Here is a 19,074-nt window from a genome sequence, read left to right as displayed (position 1 = left end):
CGGAGATCCAGGAGCCTGAACCAAGAGGGGCAGAGAGGAGGCTCGTCTGCGGGCAGCTTCCAAGGACCTTCCGGAAGAAAGCGACTGCGAGACAACACAGTATCTGGGGGTCTAGTAACTCTGAGGTTACAATGAAAGTGCACTATTTTTGACAAGAGAAAAGGAACGGCAGCAAAAGACTCCAGGAAAACAAAAAGCGATACAAGAAATTCTTGATCCAAAGGGATGTCAGTGCCGCGGCGGAGTGAGGACTCCAGAAAATCAGCAAGACCACTGCAACACAGTCATCGGTCGTTTCTGAACTCTGGTAACTCACCAAAGGTCAGCAGAAACCCAGGCAGCATCTAGGCAGGAAACTTCGGCCAGAACGGCCAGCTCTGTGACATCCAGTCGGCCTAGACCGTCCTTGCCCTCCAGCCCCTCTGTTTCAGGTGCAGCCTGGTGGCCACCAGGGAGACTCCTTCAAAGCTTCATCCCACACAGCCCGGGGACCCCACTTGCAGGTCGTCTGTTTCTGACCAGACCCTGAAAGGCCTTTTCCCCCGCAGGGCCTGGTAACATGGCATCTGTGCCAAAGGTAGGGACGTGAAGACAGATTCACAGCTGATGGCAGACGCATGAAAACACTTGCCAGAACATCCCAGAACGTGTCCATGATGCCCAAGGTCGGGTGGGGCTAGTCCAGACAGAAGGATATAGAGCAGTTTTGTTGTAAACTTTTTATACCCTGAACAGGTTATCTTACATATTAAAATTTTTTCTACACAGAAAAGTGTAGCCTGGCAACCTTTTCCATCCTGAACTTTCCTGTCACAGAGTCTTCTGCGGTTTCTAAATGCATCCAAGAAAGGGAACCATCACGTGACGAGGAAACCACCCCAAGTTCCAGCAGCTGCATCGAGCTCAGGGCCGAGCATCACCATGCTGCAGGACACGCCCAGAGGCCCGGGTGCTATTCAGGGAGGTTCCTGTGGGTTCCCATGGGCACGGAGGTTCTACAGGGCCTCACCGGTCAGCAGGACCCCTCGCATCTCCAGAGGAAGGAGGACACTGAGGAGGAGATGGATCCGCTGCCATTCATGTCACCCAGTGTGACATGGTGTGGCCAGGCCTCAGCAGTCTGCACCTCTGGGAGTTTTCTCATCTGCAAATGAGACATCAGACTAAAGTCCTCAGTTTTCCAGCACTAAAACCCTAGGATCTGAGAAATGCCAGGTTTGTAACCAGCCCGGCTGACGTCACGATCGCCATGGCTACACTGAGGAAAGCAAGCCAAGGGCGAAGCAAAGAACTGTCTGCGCCTCTAAGGCTTCGTCTTGAGAAGTTTCCTTTAGATTCACCAGCAAAATGGTGACAGAAAGGCCCCTGTAAACAAGAACACCTGCCCACAGACACCTGCACTCGCCTTCACTGTCCCACTGCACCTGAGGCAGGTCCACCTCTGCAGAAGCCAGAAGGGATGAGAGAGGCAAGGCTCTGATGCCTGTGGCTCGGGATGCAGCTGGAGGAGGCCAGGATCCCACACTCGGTGCCCCCATGTCTACCCCGCACAAAGCTACCTGCACCCACCCCCGAGCTGCTGCAGGCACGGCCGCCTTCGAGACGGCACCTGGTAGGTGCCAGGGACAAAGACCAAAATAAACAGTGCTGACAGGTCGCTGTGACAGGCTCCTCAGGGGACAGCTGCAAGGGAGCCAGTCCAGGGACGATGGCAGCTCAGAGAAGCCCTGAGATCAGCAAAAGCCAAGAGCTGCAATAAACGCACCAGAGTCCTCAGTGAGGCACGACTAACGGGTCACAAAGAAGTGGAGACATGAATTTTTAAAAGGAGATTATAGTGTAACGAGAATGCCATGGAAAAACACCACTGACAGAGAAAAGAAAATCCTACTGCAAAGAGGAAGCAAGACAATATCAATCAGGTCAGTGGGTGTCACAAAAACGCCAACACTGCACAAATCCCAGTGTCACACAAGCAGGCTGCTCCACACATCTCGGGGGCAGGAGTACCGGCTGCCTGGACACAAAGCCCGCCACAGCAGCCTCCATGCTGTGGGGACAAGGGGCCCGAGCAGCCCTGGCCGAGCAAACCTCCGCCCTCGTGCCCACAAGGCACCTGCGACATCACTGCCTGAGCTCCAGGGAGACGGCTCCAGAGCAGTATCTGGCCGAACGCAGCCAGGGCCTGACATGGGAGAGAACAGGACCCAGGCCCCCTGGAGGGAAGTGGCCACATCACCCAGGTCACAGTGCACTTGAGAAAAGTGTGTGGCAGTCTGTCCCTGAGTGCCACGGAACTGAAGGCAGGACCCTCAGGACATACTGCTGGTGGCAGAGCAGGACCCTGACACTGACAGCTAATCAGGAGCGTGTGCGCGGGACACTGTATTCAAGGGGACACTTCCCATGACCATGGCGGGTACAGAGCTGTCAGGCTGCAGAGAGAGCTCCCAAGTCCATGAGAGTCAGGGCACAGGCCCCAGACCAGGAGCTAGACTGTTTAGCCAAGTGATGAAGTGGTAACCAACACTTTCCATAATTTATTCACCTAACACACAAAGCAACCGGACCAAAAAAACAGTGGAAATCAACACTTGTCCACAGTAACCCTATCAGGGCAGGGGGAGGAGGTCACAGGAGACAGAGTCACAGGGATGAGCCTGGGGATGGGGTGGGAAGTGGGATGAAGGGAGGAAAGTGTGTGGGGCTGCTCCAGCCAGTGCTGGCCCTATGTCCACACCCAGCCATGAGGCTCTGGGCTCCCATCTTTGGTGCTACAGAAATAGTAGGTTCACCGGACACTGCTGGGACCCTAGGGCCCGCAGCCTCACTGAAACACCTGTGCACCGAGGACTGCCTAGATGGAGCCCAGGGCCACCAAGGGACCTGCAGTCAGGGCACCAAGATGGGGTCGGAGGGCAGTGACCCCCTGGCCAGATTTGCACAGGTGCTCTGGGCCTTGTGTCCAATGGAAGCCAGGCCCTGGCTGCAGAGGGAGGAGGGGGCCGGGGACACTGTGCACCTTGGAAAGAGACCCTCCCCAGGGAAACCAGGGCTTGACCACTTGGCCAGCATCCCCCCAACCTCACTCGGGGCGCACTGTACAGGACAGTGAGCCGTACAAAACTCGCCCACGTCAGCCTGGACAACTGGGCCTCCAGGTCTGTCTCTGGAACACGAAGGGTATGGTTTACTGTGCAGGCTGCAGGCTCACGAGGGGTGAGATGAGGATAGTTGTTTCCCACACTCCACGAGGGGCTTTTTCTACTCACAACGACCTGCAATCCATCACTCTGAGCTGGAGCCCAAGCACTCGGCCGTCTCCTACTAGCAGATTACTTCTCAGTCAAGCTCAGTGAACTAGAGACCTCAGTTCAGGCTGCTGTGAGTCCCCACCAGACATGGCCCCTGCTCAGGCGAGCTCTGCCAAGCAGCACTGGGCCCGCCTGTCACTCTAGACCTCGGGGTGCTCTGCTCCTGGGACCCTGCCCTCCCACCTGTGAAGCAGCCTTGCCCACCTTGTGTCTCCTGTGGAAACTAAGTGATGTGAGACTACTGCAACTTACAAACGAAGCTCAGGTGCTTCCACCAGCCAGGAAGGCTAGCGGGGCAGAGGTGGGTCTCACACTTGACCTGACCTGGTTGAGCGGGGGGGTGGGGTGGGGGTGGGGGCTGAAGGAACAGCCCAGCCCAACACCTGTGCCCAAGGACAGCCGCCAAGGGAGTTTCTGGAAGCGCCCCTGGTTACCTGCCTGCCCTTCACCACATGCTTGGGCACCGGCACCTTGAGCTCCAGGTCGGTATAGTCCTGTGACCAGGTGTAGTTCTCACGCACGGCTCCGTTGTAGCTGTCGGGGTTTCTCTGGAACTGCTCCTGTCTCCTGAGGAAGAACCAAAAGTCAGATGCCAGCGTGGCCACGGCCCCACGCACCTTGTGTTACCTCACCAGGTGCTGCTTGAGCCTCCTGGTAGATGCTCACTTTACCTTGGAGTTTCTTTTTAAAAACCCAGCATCAGTCATTTTACCTATACCTGGCACCATGGTTCAGGATCACCACTGGTCCTCCACAGGGCGAGACGCCTTATTGACAAGAACCAGGCCCAGCAGCCAGAGCCGTCCTGATCCCAGAGCCGTTCAGATGAGGGGTCCCGGGAGCGTGACACTCAAGTCCCACAGGCTCCCACTGGCCAGGACGGGACGATAGGAGCACCAAGGGGAACAGGGCGCTGTACCCTGGGTGGAAGCAGGGGCGTGTCTACAGACCCAGGGTCCTAACACAAAACCCAGGGTCATCTCCAGTGAGCAGAGTACAGCCCAACCTGAGAGCTAACAAAACTGTTCTATAGGAACCGGAGTCTCCGGGAGCCAAGCCCCTCCCTTCGGATTCCAGGTAACAAGGAAGAGCCACAGGGTGGGGGGGGGAGGTTGAGGACATCGGCCCCATGGAGCCCAAGTCTGGACAGATGCCACCCAAGGGGCCGCACACCTGCCCCACCCATCTACCCACCATCCGCAGGGGCAGAAGGGCAGAGCCCATGCTCCCCAAAACCACTGACATGCCACCAGCCAAGTGCAGACTTTGGGGAACTCCAAATGAACCTCCAGGTTTCTTTACAAATAAATGGCCCATAATAAAAGAGGAAAGAGATCTTGTTCTACAGGGGTGAGAACCTTTTTCCTGCCCAGGGCCATTTGGAGATTTACATCATTCACAGGCCATACAGAACTGTCAACTTCAAAATCAGCCTGCTATATTTGGTCAAACATTTAATGAACTCATCCCTAATGGGATGGCTGGAACTGCTTCTCCTTGGTGAGGCCTCGGCAGGGCCGGCCACTCCCCACCCCCGTTCTAAAGAGCCTTAGAAGACCCAGCAGCCAAACGTGGCGTCCACACCTGCTGGAACAGCAGTGTGAAACCCACTCCCACCCAGCAGCGTAGTGGGTCATGCTCAGCACCGTCAGACTTTCTAAATTTGCCAATTGAGCACCCACAGAACAGCACCCTAGTGTGATCCTACCCACAGTCCCAGCTTCACCCTGTCCACAGTCCCTGGGTAGCCCTGTCCACAGTCCCTACACAGCAGCACTGACTGGCATGGCACCATGTCTCTATGGAATCCCTGCCGTCACCTCTGCTCACATTCCCGTTTGTAGAGCTTCTCTGCATTGCTAGTAAGGACTCTTCGTTGGTTTTACAGTTTACAAATGCCTTCTCCTGGATTATAAATTGTCTTCATACTTCCTTCAAGATGTTAGGTTTATCACTACAGTCAACTGCCTCTGGTCCTCACAGCTCCTCCCTCCACGAGGTCTGAGAACAGTCATCATCTAGACCTCCTAATTCTTTAATCTCTACTTTTTGGAGTTACTATGCCCTTTGCAGTCAACCTCGGTTTCCTGTACAGTCTCTTCTGACGGTCGTACCTGGAGCTTGTCCATATACAGACAGGAAGTCCAGTGGAGGGCTAGCTGTGTCACGGCTGTGCCGGCCCAGCTCCACCAGGGGACTCCACCCCACTATTGGGAAGGCTCAGTTAACACAAGATTCTTAGGACAACTACACTGTGAAACTTCCTTTTAACATTTTAAAATTAAGTTGTAGCACAGTTAAAAATGCTAGATAATTCTATACCTAAAATAAACAAGAAAAGGTACCTGGAATCCCTCACAACACGCCTGAGTGCTTGCTGGTGTTGATGCAAACTTTGGGGCTACCTTCCACAATCTGGATCAGCCAACATAAACACAATGGTATTTACTATAAACTCTTCTAATTCACTAAAAATGGAACTTTGTTAGAGTGAGACTTTTTCTTAAGTCATGTTAATTATTTTAACAAGTGAAAGAGGCATTCCAATTTTTTACAAGTATATGAATGTGAGATATACATTTTAAAACAAAAAGTAGGTCACCTGTTCCATAAATATAACTGCTGAAGAATGCTGAACCCTTAGTCTCTTAATTCAATTTTCTACTCTTCATCCTAAACTGGAAAACCATCTCAATTCCCAGAAGACTTCTGAATTGGGCAATAATGAAACCAGAGAAAACCCTGCTCCAAACTCCAGTATAAATGGCTCAGAGGGGATGTCCAGCACCTGGCCTGTCGGAAGCTAAGCCCAGGGACTGCCTCGCTGGGCAGGGCCAGTCACGATGACACAGAAACCGACGGTCCTTGCTGAGGACCGAGCACCATTCCTCACCAGACGCAGACCGGAGACCAGGCCACGGCCTGGCTCTCATCCCCAGGGCTCGACACGCCCACAGATGTGACTCATCCCAGTCTATACCTGGACTCCGAGTGAACCTCAGAGTAGCAGCCCCGAGGAGTTACTACCAATCCCGACAGACCCACCCCGTCCTGTCGGGCCCCACCCTCGCCACTCTGAACCCCCCCTTACATCAAACTTCTGCTCACAAGCTCTGGCCTCAGGGCCCTTCTGAGAGGCTGCCAGCGGTGGGGGACGCGGTCCCGCGAGGGAGCGACACTGCTGCGGCGGTTTCGGGGGGAGGGGTGACGACAAGACGACAGCAAACGCTGCCGGGACCGTGAGTTGTGAGGGAATGCGGAAAGGTGAGGCTCACTGCTGCTCACAGTCTTGATGTCGGCCACCTGGGCCCTCCCTGGGCCGAGACCCTGGGGAGTGCGAACACTGACCAAGGGGCCTGTGATGCCGCTGGCCACAGGGACAAGGCACCACCCCCTGCCCTCAGTGCGGTGTGGCTGCGACAGAGGACCCTGAGGAGGAGCGAAGCCTGGGAGCCACGGCCACCCTGCTCTGCAGCCGCCCAAACCCAGACACACTCGTGTGGCGAACAGTGACCATGGAGCCGTAGGAGGCTACGCAGGTGGGTTCCAGGGGGCTTTCCATAATAGTATCAGAGTCAGGAACCTCCCAGATCACACGTGCACGTGGAGAGATGGAGAGAGGTACCGAGGGAAATCGGCATGTTCTTGAGGACCACTCAGGTAACTTGGTCAGAGACCTAGACACACTTTGCTTATACACACTTCATGGATTGCTGTGGGATTTTACACAAAAAGCCTAATCTCCAGGACTCTAGTCACAGAGACTGAATAAATGCAGGGTTGGCCCCGTGTCATCAGCATGTCCCTCTGCAGTTACCAAGAACAGATGGACACACTCAACTGATTCCTACACCCCCAGTACTCGTGCTTCCAGGTGGAGTCCCAACAAGAAACCTCTAAGCTATGCCCTGACTTCTCCTGACAGGAAGAGGCCCTGACACAGGTTACCCTGCGTCCCCGGATGCACACACACGGCAAACATTTCACAGGACAGGTCCCCTTGAAAGGGCACCCTTAGCAACAAAACAAGGACAGTGGAGTCGTAACTGGAGCAAATGTCCACAAGGACCACAGACACACATTATGTGGAGGATAAGTGAGCAAGCCCTTCATTAAAGCACAATCCAGAGACAAGGACAGAAACATCCACAGCAGTGCCTGTTCCCACAAGAGCCACCACCAGTGGCTAAGATCAGTGGGCAAAAGCAAGAGGAGAAACAAAATGTTTACAAACTCTCAAAGTATCTCCCCACTACACACTTAGTAGTTACAAAGGAGAAACAGTAACTGTTCAGTGGCAGGAAACATCACAGAAAACCACATGACAGTCTGCCTTGAAAAAGTCAGTTCTCTGTAAGTATCAAGATCATGAGACCAACCTGGCCTGTGTAGCTCAGTGGTGGAGCGTTGACCTATGAACCAGGAGATCACAGTTTGATTCCAGTTGGGGGAAAATGCCGGGGTTGCGGGCTCGATCTCTAGTAGGGGGCATGCTGGAGACAACCGATTGATGTTTCTCTCTCATTGATGTTTCTATCTCCCTCTCCTTCTCTCTTCCTCTCTCTGAAATCAATAAAGATATATTTAAAATAAATAATAATAATAATAATAATAATAACATTATGAGAGACCCTAACACAGTGACATGGGCCACACCTGGCCCAGGAGAAAGGACACTACTGGAATGAGGTCCTCAGATGGGCTGGCAGCAGCCTCTGGTTATGCCTGGGGATGCTGGGGGTGGGGCATATGGCAAGTCTTTGTATGATTTTTGCAACTTTTTTTTGCAGACCTGGATTATCCAAAAATGGAAAGTTTTTTTAAAGACCACAAAATAAAGAGACCTTGAGAACTCTGGGCACCACCTGCCTCTGGGGCTCCACCACACAGCTCTGGGTTCTCAGACCCACAGGACGGAAAAAAACATGCAGTTATAGTTAAGACTCTGAATGTTACAAATGTACATAGTTTATTTCTAAATACCCGTTACTAAAATACTACAATAAATACTAAGTAGCCCATATGCTTAGAAAATCTACGAAAATCGGAAATCGGCTGAGGAACTATTGGAAACCATAAGAGACATCATGCTGGTGACCAGGACCTCCCCAATAAACACCAAAATTCCACACAGTGACACACAGATGTGAATGAGTAAGACACATCTGCTCCTAGACAGAAAGGCTCAACGTAAAGATAGCAATTCTAATTTGAACCATGAATTTAATGTATTCCCAAAGAAAATTTCAACCATTTTCACACAGAAAAGTTAATTTTCAAGCAAAGCCTGGGGGAAGGGAGACGCAGGCCTAGTGCTCGAGTGTTAAATGCATCTCAGTAAAGAATGGCCAACAAAGAGACAAGTACGGAAAGACAGAAGGAAAAGAAAAATACAGAAACATCCCCACACCCGGTCAGAACCCAACAGGTACACAGTAGGTGGCGTTTCCGATAAAGCCACTGAGGTGAAGGTTCCCAGTAGCCAAGAAAAGGGCCAGGCACCCACCATCACTGCCTGGCTTTCACCCACCAAACGGCGTGGCCGGCCCTGTGACACAGGAACCCTGTCTGGGAACTGGTCCAGCAGACACCCACACGCCTGTTCCAAGAAGCACGCGCAGCATGTTCACAGAACATCACGGTGCTGGCACCAGACCCGGAACAACCTAATTACACTCCCCATGAGACTCAGGAGGCCGCACAGTGGCCACAGGTGGAGGCTCTGAGGTCGTGGAGAGCTCCTGGCTGCCTCAGTCGCCTGAAACCCGCCCTGAGCCGCTCCCAGGCCAGTCAATCTCCCAGCCCCAGGGATGGCTGAGCGGCTCCACAGTGACAGGGGCAGGGGCACAGAGCTTGAGGGCAGCGACAGCCACCCCAACCACACGCTGGCAACAGAAGACAGGTCCTGGCAGGCCGCTCGCCCCCCACGTCCGCCAGAGTCCACACAGCAACCACGTGTGACAGGAAAGACACGTACAAACATGAAACATTTTATAAAACACAAAAGTTTTACAAAAGAAAATACAGCCCACGGTTGCCTTTAGGGAGAACGCACTTCCCTCAGCATTCTTGCACCTTCCAGAAACCATCGCCTGCGTCCCAGCCGCGGCCACACGCGGGTCAGCACCGGGGCTCCCGGGACACCGGCTCCCCTCAAGGACCAAGTTCAGGGGAGTGAAGAGGAGGCAGCCGCCCCGCAGACCCGCAAGCCCTCGGCGCTTACTTAATCAGGGCCCTGAGAAAACTCTGCGGCGCTGGGGCGGAGGGGCCAGGGTGCCGCGGCCGCGTGGTCCCCGCGCTGTCCCGGCCCCGTGGTCCCCGCGCTGTCCCCGCCGTGGTCCCCGCGCTGTCCCCCCCCCGTGGTCCCCGCGCTGTCCCCGCCGTGGTCCCCGCGCTGTCCCCCCCCCGTGGTCCCCGCGCTGTCCCCCCCCGTGGTCCCCGCGCTGTCCCCCCCGTGGTCCCCGCGCTGTCCCCCCCGTGGTCCCCGCGCTGTCCCCCCCGTGGTCCCCGCGCTGTCCCCCCCCCGTGGTCCCCGCGCTGTCCCCCCCGTGGTCCCCGCGCTGTCCCCCCCGTGGTCCCCGCGCTGTCCCCCCCGTGGTCCCCGCGCTGTCCCCCCCGTGGTCCCCGCGCTGTCCCCCCCGTGGTCCCCGCGCTGTCCCGGCCCCGTGGTCCCCGCGCTGTCCCGGCCCCGTGGTCCCCGCGCTGTCCCGGCCCCGTGGTCCCCGCGCTGTCCCCGCCGTGGTCCCCGCGCTGTCCCGCCCCTGGGGCGCGCCCTCCGCCCGCGCAGCGCCCTCCCGCCGGCCATCGCCGGGACCGTCTCCCCCGCGGGCTCCCCTCCGCCCGCTTTCCCGAGGGGCCGTTTCTCGCTCACGGAGGCAGAGCCCCGGGACCCAGCCGCGTCCCCGCACCGGCTACAGCGACACCTGCCGGTGCAGAGGCGAACTGCAGGACCTGGGGCAGCCGCGGGACCGCACCCCACAGTGAACCCCAAGGGGAGGCCCACATTGGCAGCCCTGAGACTTGGCATCGCCGGTCACAGTCCTCAGCATGGACACTCCCGGCTGGGAGCCCGTGCAGAGCACGAGCACTCTCCCAGATGCCCTCTCCTGTGCACAGGGACCTGTGTGCCCAGACTCTCTCTCCTCTAAGAAATAAAACTGGGGACTTTAAGCCTTGGCAGGGAAGGCGTAGCTCAAATTAAAATTTCCCTCAAATATCTCCTAAATCACCCCCAAAATGCTATACACATGGTTTATGTGTAAAATCTGTGCATTATTATTATAAATAAACACGCACACTGCAAACACTTCAAGGCAGAAAACAGACGAGCGAGGAAGCAGAGGGCCTAGAGGGCGCAGGCAGGCAGACACCAGAGGCCGGGCCAGCGGAGCCTCCTGTGTGACCAACTGATGGCCTCAGGAGACGGTACTCGTCAGTCAGGAACATGCCAACAGAGTCCTGCTTATGTAAACTGTGCGCAATGAATACATCGCTCACAATGAACACACGTGTAAAATACGGACACATACGTTTCTATCACCTCACTGCATTTCCCCAGTGCCTCTGGGGTCTATTCTAATTACACCAGCACGTGTGCGTCCACCAGCAAGGGGGCAGACAAGAGCCATGAGGACTCAGCCGTCCCCTTAATAGAAGCTCTTCTAGCGTTTTGCTGATACAAGTAACACTGTAACAGACAAAACGGAAGTAAGTAACTACACTCAATCTTCACTCTCGTGTCTAATTATCTCAGGGAAAGGCTCCAGGAAAAGGGGAGCCTGCACAGTCCCCGGGACCCACCGAGGGCGGGCCGCGTCATTTTAACCAGCCAGATGGCAGGGACCACGCTGCACACCTGAAGGTTTGGGAGAGCCCACCGAGGCCATGTCTTGGAAGCAGGGAAAACCAGCGCAGAATAGAAGGGGTTCCAGACACACACCAGCAAGGCTTAACAAGCGGCTTCTAAAAGAACAAGTATGTTAACTGACTGCAAGAACAAAACTCAAAAGTCCTTACAGGGAAAACTGAAATCCCGACACAACAACAGGACATTCACAACGTCCAGCATCCAACACAGCTACCAGATGTATGAAAGCAGGAAAACATGACCCAAAATCAGGAGACGGTTCAGCCAACAGAAACAACCAGGAAATGACGGAGGTGATGGAGACTATAAACAGCTGTTACAAACACGTTAAACGATTTAGAGGAAAACCATGAGGGTATAAATCAAAGCCCTAAAAAAAAATCCAAGAGAATTTGCAGAGAACAGGTCCCTGCAGTAAACAACATGCTGACACTTTAACCAGAGATCAGATGCTACAGCAGGAGGGAACAGGTCTGAAGACAGGACCATGGAGGAGAGAGAAGGAAAAAGGCTTGAGATTCAGAGGCTCAGAAATCCTCCAGCAGCACACACACAGGGGAACCCCACCAAGCACAGGGAGCTCAAATGCACAACTAATGGTGGAGAGAACCGTCAGAGCTGGGAGGTGGGGGGCACGGAGCCCTGTATGGGAACAACAGCCCTCACTCACCCTCAGAACCTAGAGAGCACCAACACAATGGAATGCCACTTTTTAAATTTTTTTAATGTTTTTATTGATTTTAGAGAGAGAGGAAGGGAGAGAGAAACATCGATCAGCTGCCTCCTGCACACACAATGACCGGGGATAAACCTACGACCTGGGTATGTGCCCTGACGGGGAACAAGATACCTCTCGGTGCACAGGTCAACGGCCAACCGGGTCACGTGAGCCAGGTCTGGGAAGACAGACTTTTATCAAAGGCTCCATTCAATGGTCAGCAAAAATATGCTCAGCAATGAGGCCCCAATAAAGCAGCCTTGGGACAAACACAAGCTGGGAGGCTCTTCCCCAGCAGCCTGCACCTGGAGTTGCTGGACAAGCTTCTTCCGGCTGAGGAGCCCATCGGATCTCTGCCATGTGCCCAGCCCCCCTCCAGACCCCAGGCCCTATTTTGCCCCCTTTTCTACTGGAGCCCATATGCACGACCTGCACTCCCCCACCCGACAGCTGCTGTCCGAGCCTCCACGGCCTGGCAGAGTGGCCCCGTCCACCCTGACAGTGTCTCCCCCACCCTGCACTTCACGTCACCCGAGTGTTCTTGGGGCTTCCTCACTAGGAACTACACTGAGGGATGCCAGGACATGCCCAAGGGGAAATGCGAGCAGTGGGGAAAACAGAAGGGTCGCTGAGCAGAGACGGACCAGGGGCTCCCCTCACTAGGACAGAGCAGGGACAGAACTGTCAGAGGGAAGAGACGGACTTCCCAAACACGGAGCACTAGAAGCACCGTCCCGTTTCAGATGCTGCCACACTAGGACACGAGCAGGTGTCAGCTCCCCTCACCCCCAGGGGCAGGAGGACACGTGACTAGCTCACAGATCAGGACTCAGCCATGAAGAGCAGCCGAGGGCAGCAGGGGGCGAGCACTCATCACTCACTGACACACACGGCCCATGAGGGAGGGGCTGTGGTCACCTCCACGCCACTAAGGAGACACAGAAGGGGACACTGCTGGCCCAGGGTAAATCATTCACTAAGTGGCTGTCTCCAAGGGGACTCTGGGTCCACGGCCCCTGTCCTGACGGCCCCTTCAGGTGCCATGAGGCCGAGGACTGTAGGTGCATGTATTGCGGAGCCCCACAGACACTAGGTCTTCACAGGCTGTGTGCCGGGTGCACCCTGCCTGACCTCATGAGGGACAGAGGGAGGAAGACCGAAGCCACTGCCCTCCTATCTGTGTAAGCAAAGTACTGTCACGCGGCCTGAAAACACAAGGAGCTAAATGAACGCTGACAGGTTGCTGTCACCAAGTGAGGACCACTTCCACACAAACCCGCCCACCAGAGTCCAGTGAGAAAGAAGAGGGTCTTACTTGGGGGGAGCTGGAGATTCCCTGGGGGCCTCGGCAGCACCTGCATCGGAGCCTGGTGGCTCTGCCTCCTCCCGGGAGCTGGGGGCCACCTCTAGCCTGGTGCTGGGCTGGCCTTGAGGCTCTGCAGGCCCACTGGAGGCCGAGGCGGGGTCCGTGGTGGAGTTGACCTCCACCTCCAGAACTGGGGCAGGGACGGGCTCCTGATCCGCAGCAGCAGCCTCTGCCTCCTTCCTCAACTTCTCCTCTAGCTCTTTCCTCCTCCTCTCGTCGTCCTGACGAGCCATGTGGTCAAAGGTCTGGAACACCTGGAACCAAAGGTGAGTTGTGAGCGCAGAAATGCAGCAACATCCAGTGAGAGAGAAAAGCAGCACCCAGGGCAACATCCTCGCTGGCAGATGGACACACACCTAGACTCCCCCGAGCTGCTACAAAAGCACCCTCCAGGGGGAGGTCCAACATCCACAGACATGCAGCTTGACAGGCCAAGGCCTGCATGTGCCCAGCCCAGTCTCAGGAGGCACAGCTCACGGTCTGCCTGGCATCACTCTCACCCCTGCTGCCGACGGTGCACACAGCACGCTGCCCAGAGATTGCGCCAGGGGGAGGCACCAACAACCCCCCACTGCAGAGGGAAGGTGGGGTCGAGCTGACCTTCGCTCCAAGAACAGCAGCCGGCCCATGGCAGGGGCTCGGGAAAGCCTGGGAACTCACTCAATGAACCCCCAGCCCTGCCTGTGATGTCCACAGACAGCTCCCCCTCAAAACTTGACACTGGGGGCGAGTCAGCCCTCAGTCTTCTCTGAACAGTCACTCCTACGAAGTACATCCAGGACAAACCCATGTGACAGGCTGTGGGGCACACCTGCTGGGCCGTCAGTGAGGGTGCAGATGGGCATTTCTGCTGAGAGAAATCTGAAGACTTTTCCTGGAAGGGGGACCTGAATCAGACCTTCAGTGAAAGGCATATCTTCCTCAGGAACCACATTTCCAGGGCATGGTCACCAATCACAGCTCCTGCAGTTGCTGGAGGCAGGGAGGCTGGAACACCCACCCTCACCCTAGAATGAGGGTGGGAGCAGCCTCATGATTCAACCCAGCAGTTGGCTCCCTAGTATTTACCCAGAGAAGCTAGAAACTCACGTCCACACAGAAACCTGCACACGATGTTTATGGCAGCTTTATTCAAACATGTCAAAACCTGGACCAACCAGATGTCTTTCAGTAGGTGATGGATAAAAAACTGAGGTCCATCCACAAAATGGAATATTACTATTCAACACTAATAAATGAGCTATCATGTCACGAAAAGGCACGGAGGAGCTCTGCCCGGTTTGGCTCACTGGTTAGAGCATCAACCCCTGGACTGAAGGATCCAGGTACGATTCCAGCCAAGGGCATGAACCTTGGTTGCAGGCTCAATCCCTGACCCAGTTGGCACGTGAGCAGGAGGCAACCAATCAATGTGTCTCTCTTACATCAATGTTTTTCTCTCTCTCTCTCTCTCCCTCTCCCTCCCCCCTTCCACTCTCTCTGAAAAGCAAAGGAAAAAATATCCTTGGGTGAAGATTAAAAAAAAAAAAAAAGATAAAACATGGAGGAATCTTAAATTAAATGCACATTAAGTAGCCAGTTTTCTCAGTGGTTAGAGCGCTTGCCTGTGAACTGAAGGATCTCAGGTTCAATTCTGGCCAAAGGCACATACCCGGCTTGCAGGCTCAATCCCCACCTTGTGCGGGAGGCAGCCAATCGATGTGTCTCTCTTACATCAACATCTGTCTCTGTCTCTCTCTCCCTTCCAGTCTCTCTGAAAAACAATAGAAAAAATATCCTCAGGTGAAGATTTAAAAAGAAACAAAACTATTCAGGCAGCACCAAACACTGAAAGACGCCGGCAGAGGAAAACAAAATCCTAAAACCTGGCAACACTAGATTAATTTTTCCTTCAGAGAACCTGGCCCCTGACTCAGGCTCTGACATCCACATTGGTGACCCCAACCCTTTGTTCCCAGAGCTGCTCATCCTCCTGACACTCCACATCTTCATCTTAATAACACAAAAACAGCAATGCAGTGAGTCCTGACATCTGGGACCTCTCACAGCACCCATGGCCGCTGGCTCATTCTAGAACTGCAGGACTGTGCAGCTGGAAGGTCTATCTGTGACCTCCAACCGGCCTTCTCACTGGCAGAGCGGCTGCTCACCACAACCTCCCAGGAGCTCAATGGGGGCAGTCAGGGCGGGCTCCCCCGACTCTCCGTGGCTGGCTTCAATGCAGGCTGGTCAGACTCAAGGGCAAACACAGAGTACCAACTGAAGTCAATGGGACGTCACACTAAACTAGTTTTTCTTAGAACACACTAAGCCATCGTGGAGTGGAACTCGTCTCTCCCAACGAGGGGCCTTCGAGCTGTGCTGCAGGCAGTGCAGGTCCTCGGACTTAGGAGGCATGTCTGAGAAGTTTTACACCAGCTCCCAAAACACAAGGGAAAGCTTTCAAGTTCCAGCCTCCCACCCAAACCCTCTGCCTATGTCCTGAAGAGACCCCAACCACCCCACCTTGGGTGCAGTATCCACAGGAAGAGGTCTTCTGCCATCCAGTCGGGGGCAGATGAGCCGAGTGGGGTCAGGAGGCCACCTAAAGCCACTGAGAGGTGACACTGTGCAGCATCAAGTCACTCAATCTGACTCAGCACCTTCTGTTTGTTATAAAGTGCAGTTGACAGACAATATTATATTAATTTCAGGTGCACAACACGGTGATCACCTCACAACGTGATCGCCACGGCTTTGGGGTGGTGACCTCCATCACCGTATAAAGTTACTATGACATCAGTGACTAATTCCCTATCTGCTCATCCCACCCATGACTTACCTGTTCTATAACTGGAAGTCTGTGCTGACTCAGGATCTCCATGACCCCACAACAAAACTCCTGCCCAATGCTGAACTTGGCAAACGCCTCTGTGGTTAAAGGACAGCATCCAGGATTCACCCTGACCTTCCCAGACAATATTCCTGGGAAGTGTCGGCTCTGTTCAGGCTCCTGGGCAAAGCTGACACAAGAAATCACTTCCAGAAAACACCGCCCCCTCTGAACTATCTGCTGGAAACTGCCCCTGGTCTGGGTGAGAATCACAGCACTGCCCACTCCCCCCACGCTACAGCCTCTGCTCCTCCTCTCCGTTCCCTGACCGGCCCCGAAGGCTGCCCTCCACCTTCAGCTCTTCTCTCCCTCAAACCACCCCAGTTCCTCTGTCTCCTGCAAGATGCAGTCCCATGACCCCAACAGCCTGTGGGCAGGGGCTTCCGAACGCAATCTCAAGTCCAACTGGTCTAAAACTGGGCCTTTTCCCCTAAACTCAAATGACAGTACTACAGTTAATGCACTGTCGTTATTCCAGTCGCCCACGTCTGAAACCTCAGGTCATCCGATTCACCCGCCGCCGCCGCCCTCTGCCCTGGAAGGGTGCGTGGAACATAGTAGGTGCTTTATGCACTGATGTCAGACAAATGAACTACCTGTCAGTTCGTCTGTAAAACAAGGGCAAACACCAGCCTTTTAGAATTAAGTCAGATGACGTCCTGCAACGCAGACCCCTCCCGTGAGAACTAGCACATGCCAGGTGCTCAGGAGCTGCTCCTTTCTCCTCTATTCTGCAAGATACCGCCACCCTAGACAACGGCGATGCCACCCTATACGCAAAGGAAACGTAACAGGACAGAAGCAGGCGGAACCACAAAAATAAAGTCTGGGGTAATCGCCTAACCTGGCTGAATTGACCACATAAAACTAACCGTATCTGTTTCACGGGGACGTCCGTGCCGGTCTTAGCGCCGCCGGGACGTGCCACGAGCCCGCGGACGCCGAGGGGCAGCCGGAGCTCCCCGCCAGGCCCCATCCCCGTCAGCCGCGCAAACGCCGCCCGCTGTCTCCCGCGGGACGAACTGCGAGGCGCCAGGGCCCTGGAGGTCCCACCAGCATTCCCGGGCCCCGGGTCCTACACACCCACTCTCAATCCCAGGGGAGTCCCACCTCCCCGGAAAACCCCTCACTTCCAGACCGACTCCCCTCCTTCCAGTGGGCGGGCGGGCAACCGGCCTGCGCGGTTCTCCGTTGGGATGTTTTATCTCCTGACTGTAACAAGCGCCACAAGGAGGCCGCGACGTGAATGCCCAGGGACAGCGGACACCTGTCACTGCCCAGGTGCCCGTCACCCTCCGCGAGCGAGCATCGCCGAGAAGGCCTCGAACCCACGGCGCGTTTAACCTGCGATGGACAGACAGCAGCTCCCCGGGCCGCCTCTGGCCTCGGGAGTCGCGTCTCAACACGGGGACCACGCCCATCGGTCTCCCGCCGCCCCCAGTGCGCGGCTCCGGCCCGGCGGCGGCCCCGGCACCTCCACGGCTCCTGCGCTGCAGCCGCGGAGCTGCTTCCGACACCCAAGTGCCCCGGGGCCGCCCAGGCGGCCGCGAGCCAGGCCCGCTCCCCCCGAGGGGAACCCGAGAAGCGACCGGCGTCTCCGCTTACTCGCGGCCTCGGCCCCAGGAGGCGGGTCCCGGGCGCGCGCCCCGCGGGGAAACTGAGGCGGGCGCGCAGGCGGGGCGGGCGCGGAGGTCGCGCGGGTCTGGGGCCCCGGGGGTCGGGGCTCCGGGGGCCAGGCTCCCGCCGCCCGCCCACACCCCGGCGGCCGCGCGTCACCTGCAGCACCAGCGCCTGCGCGGCCCCGGGCGGGAAGCCCATGCGGTCGGACGGGTGGCGCAGCAGGCGGTAGAAGTCGGTCTTGCGGTAGAGGAAGCCGAACAGCACGCGCAGGAAGTCCTGGACGTTGCCCACGTGCTGCAGGATGCCCAGCAGGGCCTGGTCGTACAGCTCGGCCGCCCCGGGCTCCATGGCGTCGCCGACCGCAGAGGAGCTCGCTCACTGCAGGCGCCGCCCGGACGTCGGCCCGCCACTTCCGGCGCGCCGCGCTAACGGCTCCGCCGCCCGCCGGCCCGCGAAACTTCGGTCCCCGCTCGCTCGGTGCCCCGGCCGGTCGGCGCTTGTGGTCCCGCCCCGCCCCGCCGCCGGCTTCCGGGGGCGGCCTCGCTGGGGAGTGGACTTGGGACCGGGAGTGGCTCCTAGACGCCAGAGGGCCCGGGGCTGCGCGACGGAGGGCGCCTAGCGGCCATGTTGGAACCGGGCGGAAGAGTGTGGGCGGTGGCTTCCGATGACCGGGTTGTCACGCGGTCTGTGTCCAAGGCCCCGGGGGGGGCGGGGCTGGAGGGTCAGAGGTCGCCCTGCGGTCAGGCGGAGAGCCCCTGCACGCGCATGCGCACACCCGTTCCAAGAGCAGCCCGAGCAAACTGTCAGAGGGGACGAGCTGCAGGAGCGACGCGACAGCGCTTGTCGGGGCAGCGACGTCGGCCACGCTTGTTGACCTCGGTTGTTAGCTGCAGTTATGAGAAGCATTAGCCATGTTCTGTTACTGCGGTTGTTCCAGCTAAGAAAAGCACTTTCTAACGCGGCCGGGGCTGCGGGCCACTCTCCTTTCCTGAGAACGGCCCTCGTCGGGAACGATCAACCGCCTGGCTGGGGAAGGGCGCTCCCGAGGCGAGCCCGAGGCGCCCGGCCCGCGGCCCGGCGACGGCTCCCGCTGCCCCGCCACCCGCGCCGTGTCCCACAAAGCCGCCGGCTGACGGGGCGGGAGAGCAGGTTTCGGGAGGCCCTTGCTGTGCGCCCACGGGCCGGCGGTGTTGGAAGAAGCCCTCACGTAGGATTCAACCCTCTCTGCTTAACGGGCTCAAGGGGAGCAGGCGGCGGGCGCGTGGCCGTCTGGGTCCACGCTGGCTTCCAGTGCCGGGCGCTAAGAGGAGCCGCGGG

General features: G+C 56.7%; 1 protein-coding gene across 1 annotated transcript in view; it reads right to left on the bottom strand.

The window, feature by feature from the left end:
• The window catches only part of NUDCD3 (NudC domain containing 3), a 28,758-nt gene extending 9,684 nt beyond the window's left edge, over positions 1-19,074 (bottom strand). Inside the window, exons 1-3 of the mRNA XM_081147443.1 lie at positions 17,914-19,074; positions 13,215-13,519; positions 3,749-3,881 (exon numbers count right to left, since the gene is read on the bottom strand). Coding sequence (XP_081003569.1) covers positions 3,749-3,881; positions 13,215-13,519; positions 17,914-18,105 — 630 coding nt within the window. The 5' untranslated portion in view covers positions 18,106-19,074. The remainder of the gene's footprint in view (positions 1-3,748; positions 3,882-13,214; positions 13,520-17,913) is intronic.

This window comes from Miniopterus schreibersii (assembly GCF_964146895.1).
Source record: "Miniopterus schreibersii genome assembly, chromosome: 9".
Lineage (NCBI taxonomy): Eukaryota > Metazoa > Chordata > Mammalia > Chiroptera > Miniopteridae > Miniopterus > Miniopterus schreibersii.
Note: the sequence above shows the minus strand (reverse complement) of the source record. Positions and strands in the feature narration are given on the sequence as shown.